Genomic DNA, 8,940 nt, shown 5'->3' on the forward strand with positions numbered 1-8,940 from the left:
GTAAGCGTGGGGTTCCATTCTCCCGGAATAGACACCATAGAGACACTCATACCCCAGCCAAGATCCCCAAGGAAGGAGTCCTAAGACACCTGAAGCTATGAAACCTGCCTCGCTTCCTCTCTGGGCTTAGATGGAAGCGGTGGAGACAAAGGAACCGGAGGAAGGAAAGGAACACAAGAGGTCAGAGCCTGTAAACCCCAGTGGCCCCCACACCGCCTCAAGGCTCCTACCCCCTACTCACCTTCCAGCAGGTACTAGGCCCAGTCCTCAGCCTCATTGTGGACTCTTCAGTGGACCCTGTGCCAACAACCAGACCTGTCAGAGAGCATCTTTGTGTGCCTGGAGGAAGTGGCTGACAGCTTCCCTGAGAAATACAATTTGTTCAGGCCAGCCCAGCAGTAAACACCTCACCCAGAGGCAGGGCCAGGACAGAAACATTTCTGTATGCTGGGCCTTAGGGTTGGGCCAGCATTTCCTGGTAGCTGGAAAACAGGAAGACTGACTCTCAGAAAGGAATAGTTTAGATCCCATCAGGACCAGGGGTCTGACACTGGACATTCATGGCGAGGGCACAGGTGCGGAGACTTCTAATGGGATGGAGAGCTGGCCAACTACCATGAATGAAAAGTCCCAGAAAGAAGCCATGCCTATAGAGACGGCCCACTGCCAAAATCGGTATATCTTGGGTTAGCTGTAGCTTCAAACGTCCATCTCCTGACTATCTTTGTAGAACATCCTACAGCTAACAGATAAAAACCTTTGAAAGCCATTAATGTAGCAGACCACTGGCTTCTACTGCCCCAAAGCTGTATCTCAGGCCCATAGGAAAGCTTTCCGAATCTTGCCTTATACGCCTCTCTATGTCCCCACTGATGTATTTTAAACTTGCCTGGATTCATGACTTTCTTTGTTCAGTAAAACTATAAAACTTCATGAAACTGTTTCCGCACTGGAACATGGAATTTGGGGGTAACATGAATCTCTGTTCCTGGGCACAGTCATTCAAAATGGTACCAGAAGAAACTATTCCCATTAGGATGAGAACTTTATTATTAATTACTAGTTTGCATTGATACCACCTATACCAGGGTGGGACAGGACCGCCCAGGCGGAGGACTACCCCATCTTAAATGGTGGCTTCTGGACACTGAGACCCAAGTGTGTTCCAAGCCCCGGGCGCATCCTCTAAACTCATACAGCTTTGTGAGGTAGGAACTATTCTACTGTCTTTATTGCCTGGGAAAGTGGGGTCAGGTCTGCTGGCAGGACCCCCGTCTCACCCACTACCCACTGATGCTACCAGAGTCCCAGAGCCCCTCAGCATGACTAGGCCTGAGGAAACAGTTTGGCTTCCAGCCTGCATCCTTGGCTCAGAGATTTCCCTCTCAGCTGGCCCTTCTACTTGAGCTTCTGGGCCACCGGACACTGGGGACAAGGGCTGTGGGCCAGGTGCCAGGTCTCTAGCCACTCCTGGGAAAATGGGTAGGAGGGAGCATGGGCTAGGCCACCGGAGTCCTCAGGACAGCAGGTTCTGTCATTTGTGGGCTAGGCCTCTGGAGTCCTCAGGAGGGCAGGTTCTGTCATCTGTGGGATCCGGTACAAAAGAAAACTGTGAAGTTCCTTGTTAAAAACCAAGACCAAAAATAAGGAATTTCAAATTTGTAGCAGGAGAGATTAAACTAAGCACAGGGCTCTGAGGGCTGCACAGGTTACACCCTGAGGGCCCTGAGCTCTGAAGCTGAGCGAGCGATAAAGCCCAGGGCTCCATTCTTCAGTCTTCCAGAGGGGGAAGGGGGCAGAGCCTGGGGAGTGAGCTCTCAAGTCTGACAGCATCCTAGCTCAGCCACCTCACAAAAGCTAGCTCGGACTACACACATCATCTGTAATGAGCCCCGCTCCCTCCTCAGGGCAGCATCACACAGCAGGATGGTGGTTGTTTTGGTTCTGAAAAGCAAAGTTCAGAGAAAGAGCTGGCCCTCAGACTACTCCTCCCTGGCAGTGCCCACCCTAAGCTGCATTCTGCCTTCTGTTTTACAGAGGAACCAATTCCCACAGTTAAGAGACGGCCTGACTGGCAAAGACTTTGGAATCTGACTCATGGGGCAGGAAAATGGCGATGGGTGGAATTTCTTTCTCACCCTGAGTCCTCCCAGGCCTTCCTCTGTGCTTGCTAAGTGAGGGCACAGTGGCTCTCCTGGGCCAGCATAGTCCTGTGGTCAGACCATAAGAAGCCCAGGCTTGTGGGATACTGATGTCCAGACGATTCAGGAAGAGCTGACAGTTGTGGGCCTAGAGAAGGGATGGAGAGCTCCGTCTGCCCTCCAGGAAACAGGTTACAGGCCTGTGTCCTAACCCCTATCCCACATCCATTACCACAGAGACACAGTGTCCAGAAAATACACATTTACCGGCACACTCCTGAGACAGTCCTGGGAGGCTGATGCTCATCCGCCCTCACACCCATCAAATCCCAAGTTCCAGGGTGCACCAACCAGGGCCACCAGCCTGAGAATGTGGCACCATGTGGCTGGAGATAGGTAGAGGGGTACAAAGTCATAATGCTGGTGAGGTGGGACCATTGATCGGCCCCAGGGCAAAGGCCACTTAAACCTGGAAGTGGGACAAACCCCAAGATGAAGACGTGGATTCTCCTGAGGGCAGAGGTGATATAAATGGCACCCTCTCAACTGCCTTTCAAGTCACAAGGCCTGAGATTCCTCCAAGTATACCCAGTGTTGGATAACAGAGACCTCAGGTTCCACCTGGTGTCAGGTAGAAGGTGAAAGTCACAAATGTTTATATTGGAGCCATGCTGGCCTGGAATGGGTCACAGGCCTAGCAGTCACTGGCAACAGGAACTACTTGGCCCTCCAGGACGGGTGGGCGAACACGATGGGCCGCTTCTTGGCCCAGCGGGAGAACACAGCCTTCTCAGTAATGAAGCGATGGGCACTCCTTGGTGCCTGCTCGTGCAAACGGTACATCTGACACTCATCTAGCCGGCCCTTCTCGAAGTAATGGTAGGGCACGGAGCGGGGACTCTTCTCACTGTTGGGAGGGAACAGGGTCAGGTGGAACAGACACAAGGCCTCAGAGCAGACTGCCTCCGGGACTATGCCTCAGCTGCCTAGGCATGGGATACCCGAATCTGGACAGATGGCAGAGGCCAGCAGGTGAGGAGCCCACGGGCCAGGACTCAGAAACTGCTTCTTGCAAGCTGGGTGAACAGAAAGGCACCCCTACAACAGACCATCTGAAATCGGAGTCTTTGACTCGAGGATAAACTCGCAGAAAGGGGTGGCGCCTAACTCTCATACCCCGAGCAGTCAGCTCTGCATGCCCACCGGCCGGTTAGTACTGTGCTGGCCAGCAGGGACCCGGCCTAACCCTACCATTTCCCTCATACACCTACGACACGGGTTCTGAAGGGAAAGGGTGAAGCCTGGAGCCGTTCCCAGACTCTTTACTTATAGTAATATTGAAATATAAGAATGTAACATTATTATAATAGAATCCCATATGCCTATCTGAATGAACTCCCAGTATTTAAGTAATGCCACAACTAAATCTATCTGTAGTGTTTTATTAAAATAGATATAGGCTCCCGGGGTGAGCACTTTATCAGGTGAGTCTAACTCAAGGCCCACTTTGCCAAGTCTTTTTGTCAACTTAACTTTTTTTGCATTTTTTTTATTTGTGTGTGTGTGGGGGGGCGTGAGTAGGTAAGAAGCTACCACAATGTCAAAAGACGTGGGATGTGAGAGTCGGTTCTCTTTCTACCATTTGGGTCCTGGGGAGTTGTTTGTTTTATTTTTTGAATCAGGGTTTCTCTGTGTAGCCCTGGCTATCCTAGAACTCCCTCTGCAGACCAGGCTGGCCTTGAACTCAGAGATTTGCCTGCCTCTGCCTCCTGAGTGCTGGGATTAAAGTTGTGTGCACAACCTCCTGGTTCTTAAGTGTGAACTCTGTATTTGACAAGGTCAGGTAGCAATGTCTCAAGGTTAGATACACTGGCTGGGATGGTTCACTGATCTGAGAGATATACAAGTCTTTGTTTGGGTTTGAGTTTTTTAGAAAGGCTCTCAAAAGCTGGTGGGGGAGGGGGTAGCCTTGAACTTGATGTGAAGCCAAGGTTAGCTCTGATCCTGGTTCTCCTGTCTCCACCTCCTAAGTGAGGTTACTATGCCCAGCTAAAGGTTACACTTTTTCCCAAAAGCCTGCCCTTGGGGGTGTCATGAAACCCATACAGCTCACAGACCCTCTGGCTCACAGCCTCATGCCCCCCCTCCTTCCCTGCCCCCCTCCTTCCCTCCCCCCTCCCCCCAGCCTGGGCGCCAGTCTAACCTGCAGTAACTATCGCTGACCATCCCGTAGACCACGATCTCCTCACACAGCTCTAGGGCCAGAATCATGGTGAACCAACCGGTGCTGAGGAAGGAGCCTGATTGTCTCCTGAGGAGGATGAGATACGGTCAGTGGTCCCCAACCACATCCCCTACTCCGACTTGATGACTAGAAAGGGGTCCCGGGGAGGATGGGAAGCAGCAGAGAGGCAGCCTGCCATCGTGGTGGGTCAGAGGTGGAGCTGGATATAAACCCAGGCCTGTTCAGTTTGGCTGCCTGAGCAGAGGATGGCATCGGGGTCCTAGAGAACTTGACCTGTGGAGCCCGCAGGTGCAAGAAAGTGCAGTGGGTAAAATCGAGGGAGCTGTCTTCCATTTTAGCCTTGCCTCTCCCGAGGGCACCCAACTCACTCTTGAAACTCTCAGCCTCAGTGACCCAACTGTAAAATGTGGAGATTTGAAGGTGGTTTTGAAGAGGGAACCCCACCAGCCCTGCCCACCCCGCCCTCACCCCGCCCTCACCCAGCCCACCTGGGTAAAGGGGCTGTGACAACCCCAGGCCTCAGCTCTCTTGAGTGGCAGCTCTGGGTGCCCTCCAAGCAGAAGGTCACCCCCTCTGCTTCTCCTGAGGGTACAGGCCAGCTCACCCAGTCAAGCTGAGCACAGCCAGCACCTGCCCCACCTGGAGCTAACACTTTCAGGGAGGAAACACATAAACAGTGTAATGTCACATGGTGTCAGTTGTGAAAGAGACTGGAAAAGGCTTGAGACGCAGACTGCCAGGGCAGGCCACTCCTGCAGAGGGGATGGTCAGGGAGGGCTTCCCTGAGGAAGTGGTAGTTTATCAGACCAGAATGTCGAGAAGAGGCCAATTGCAGGAACATTGGAAGAATGTTCTAGGCAAAAGGAACAGAGCATGTGCAAGGTACTGCAGCTGGGGACAAGTCTGAACATCTGAGGATGAGGGACAGGGGACAGGTATGTAGTGAGGTGCCTCTGGAAGTCCTGAGGGATCTGATGTAGAATGCTCATCTGACATAGAATGCTCAGCTCAGAGCCTTAGACCCAAAGACAGTTGGTGTTATTGGTTTGGTTTGGTTGTTTGTTTTTGCTCATTTTTGAGACAGGCTCATGTCGCCCAGGCTTAACTGAACTGAACTCCCTAGGTAGCTCAAGATAACCTTGAACTCCTAACCATCCTGCCTCTACTGAGTGATGAGATTACATCCTGAGTGCTGGGATTACAGAGGCATGCAAGGCCAGTTCATTCAGTGCTAGGGATGGAACCCAGGGCCTCATGCATGCTTGGCAACCATTCTGCCAACAGAGCCACATCCGCAGCCTGAAGTAACTCTTACTTCAGTTATCTGGAATGGACCTCAGAGATCACCTCAGACCTTAAAGCACTTCCTAGAAGAAAGAGGCTTTTAGAGAAGGCAAGCTCCAGATGCCAGAGGTTCCCAGCTCACCGGTTCTTGCCCGTCTCATCTTGGAAGATCTGGTCGCAGTAGGCCATCATACGTTCAGTGAAAGTGTACACTTGCAGGCCTGGGTACATTCTGGTGAGCTGCAGCAATGTGCGGTAGGTGCGGCCGCCCAACATCCGGTCCATGTGCCTGCCCTGGCCCCACACCACGTACAGTGTGTCTCGGGCATGCTGGAAGTAGTGTGAGTAATTGCGCAGAAGTAACGGCACACTTGTGTGCGAGATCACGCGCAGAGTGCTGCGCTGGCCTACGTCCTCCTCAAAGCCTACAGTGGGAGCCTGGTTCATGCGTAGTACGCACTCTGCACCATCGATCTGGGCACCCAGGCCAGAACCCAGCATCTGACCGGAGCTGGACACCACCGCACAGCTGTGGCAGAGTTCTCGGATAAGCGGCTACAGAGAGGGAAGCAGAGAGAGATCAGGCACCCTCCACACAAGCTGCTATCCACTCGTCCACCCCCTCACCTCTCCACAACCACCGTCATGCCCACTAACCTGTCTGATAGTTGGATCAGTTCCTAGAACTAAGATCTACTGTGGTTTTTTGTTTTGTTTTAGTTTCTTTAAATCTGTGTGTGTACATGCTTGTGTGCACAGGTGTGGGTGCACTTGCGTGCATGGGGGCACAGCCACGTGCCACAGGTTGACTTCAGGTGCTTTCCTCAATCACTATTTTCTTGAGACAGAGTCTCTCACTGAACCAGGATTTGGCTAATTCTGCTAAACTGGTTGGCGAGGCAGCCCCAGCCTCACTGTGTCTGCCTTCCCAGCATGCGATTACAGGTGCATGCTGGGTGCCTGGCTCTTACATGGACGCTCAAGACTGGATTTGAGTACTCATGCTTCATGGATCAGTGTAACCAACTGAACCCCCTCCCCAGGCCCCAGGGTGCTTTGGTTTTTGCTTTTCGGGGTGGGACACATGCCACAGAACCCGTGTGAAGGTCCATGGTCAGCTTCCTTGAGTCAGTCACCTCCACCATGTGCGTTCCATGGGGGGAACACAGGTCATCAGATTTTGTGGCAAGTGCCTGTACCCATTAGGTCACCTGGCCAGCCCCAGTTTTCATTTGTAATATAAAGTCTCACTTTCTGACGCAGGCATGCCTTGGACTTGTGGCATTTCTTCTGCTTCAACTTCCCAAATGCTGGGGCTGTAGGTGGCAACTGCCATGTTTGCCCACCTGGCAAGCCAGACACAGGACAACGACCTTCCAAGGCTTCCTTATGAGCCCATCCAGCACTGTTGCTGTCCCCAAGCCCTAAAATGTCCCTACCTTACTGGGACCTTATTAAAGTTACAAGATCAAATATTTATAAAGCCTTTAGAATGGTCTCTGGCACTGACTGCATGTTCATGTATTTGCTAAGTAAACAGGAACTGCAAACTCTTCCGAATCACCTAGGCCCCTTCCTGCCCCGCCCAAGCCTAACCCAGACTGTACTGAGTTTTTAATAGAAGGGTCTTCAGTAAGAGGGGTCTTCCATGTCCAGCCCATGCCAGTTCTGGTAGTCTGGTTCTCAGCCTGAATCCTGGCTCCAGCTCTTCCTAGTACTATGGCCTCAAGGTGGGGAAGGCGGTGTTGCCCCTCGTCTGGGAAGTGGGTGTAAAAACACCTGCTTGACCTTCTTGTGAGAACACAGTAGAAAAGGTACAAGGAAATAAGGAGCTGGGGACACAGGATGGGCTTGGGGACAGGCTGCCCAAGTCAAGAAGCTCGACCACAGTGGAGCGGAAAAATGACCTCTCCAAGCTTCAAGCCCCTCCTAGCACTTCTAAAAGCCAGAGAGGGCTGCAAAGGGGCACAGAGGACCTCTGCGAGTGACAGAAAGAGTTCTGTGTCACCACGGTGAAGGCTAGTCATACTCTCCTACGTCTGTGGAAACTCACTGGCTGGGCGTGGTGGCTTAAGTCTTTAATTCTAGCCCTCAGAAGGCAGAGGCAGGTAGATCTTGGTGAGATCCAGGCAGCCAAGGCTACAAAGCAAGTCCCAGGCCAGCTAGGGCTATATAGTGAGGCCCTGAACTGTTTCCTTGTAACTGGTGAACTCTGTTATAATCTGTCAACTTGTACACCTACATGCTGTGTGGATACATATCCAGGTGGAAGCCCAAGGTTGATACATTAGTGTCTTCCTTGATCATTTGCCAGGATGTATCTTGAAACAAGGTCTCTCAGTATATACCAAGAACCCTGCTCTGGCTAGTCTGGCTAGCTAATCTACCCCGAGGAGCCCATCTCTGCCTCCACAAAGAAAGGATTACAGCAAGTTGCCAGGCCAACCTGGCTTTACGACTGATCCATTTCCAGATCCCACCCTGCTTCTTTTGAGACAAGGTCTTGTGTACAGAGACTGTCCTGGAATTAGGTGCTGGAACTGCAGATGTGAGCTGCTACCCAGGCCTCAGGCCCATTATGGGCCCTGTTTCCTATTTGTTATACCACCCAAGAGGCAGACACCAGGCAGCCCGAATGCACACACTCAGCGAAGATTGTTAAGGCTCCGACCAAAGTGCTGGGCCCTCACCTGGAGGAACTCCTGTTTATAGAGCCATGTAAAGATTTGTTCCACTCAATAAAAGACATTGTGAAATCCCACTCTGGTCCTTTTTTTTTTTTGATAAGATGTTGATTTAAGAACTCATAAATCCATTTTCTGTACTACAGTATTTTAAAAAAAAATAGTGGGGGCAGGACTTGGGCATTTGGACAGACAATCAGTTCAAAGTCACCTGCCACATGGCAGATTCCAGGCTAGCCAGGGCTATGTGAGACCCTCTCCTGAAAAAGTAAAAAACAAAAGACAAAACAAAAATATTTCCTTGTTGTGCCCTCAGTCTGGGCCTGTCCTGGCAGGCCATCCTCTCTTTCTCGTGACCATCGGCCCCATCAAGGGTCCTGAGATCGGCCTCACAGGGCCAATTGATTTCCCGCATTACAAGAGGGAAAGGCATAGGTGTTGACATTCAAAACCTGGATTTCCCACTTAAGAAAAACAAATGGAGGCCGGGGAGAGGGGTCAGGGGACATGAGTCCAATCTCAGACCCTGAGAAGGAAGAGAGGGAGGGAAAGAGAGCGAGGGAGGGAGGGAGGGAGGGAGGGAGGG

At 51.7% G+C, this 8,940-nt stretch overlaps 1 protein-coding gene across 3 annotated transcripts in view; it reads right to left on the reverse strand.

The window, feature by feature from the left end:
- Positions 1 to 1,032: 1,032 nt before the first annotated feature.
- St6galnac4 (ST6 N-acetylgalactosaminide alpha-2,6-sialyltransferase 4) overlaps positions 1,033 to 8,940 on the reverse strand; it is an 11,860-nt gene continuing 3,952 nt past the window's right edge. The window contains exons 3-6 of one of the 3 annotated variants that reach the window (XR_003709940.1): positions 5,813 to 6,225; positions 4,345 to 4,452; positions 2,139 to 3,048; positions 1,033 to 1,584 (exon numbers count right to left, since the gene is read on the reverse strand). Coding sequence is in view for 2 of the 3 variants with exons in the window: in XM_028757142.1 (XP_028612975.1) it covers positions 2,859 to 3,048; positions 4,345 to 4,452; positions 5,813 to 6,225 (711 nt within the window). In the remaining variant the exon portion in view is untranslated. Of the gene's footprint in view, positions 3,049 to 4,344; positions 4,453 to 5,812; positions 6,226 to 8,940 lie in introns of all 3 variants that reach the window. The other 2 variants (XM_028757142.1, XM_028757144.1) reach the window with 2 other exon arrangements.

Source organism: Grammomys surdaster, unplaced genomic scaffold, assembly GCF_004785775.1.
Source record: "Grammomys surdaster isolate TR1022 unplaced genomic scaffold, NIH_TR_1.0 126133, whole genome shotgun sequence".
Classification (NCBI taxonomy): Eukaryota; Metazoa; Chordata; class Mammalia; order Rodentia; family Muridae; genus Grammomys; species Grammomys surdaster.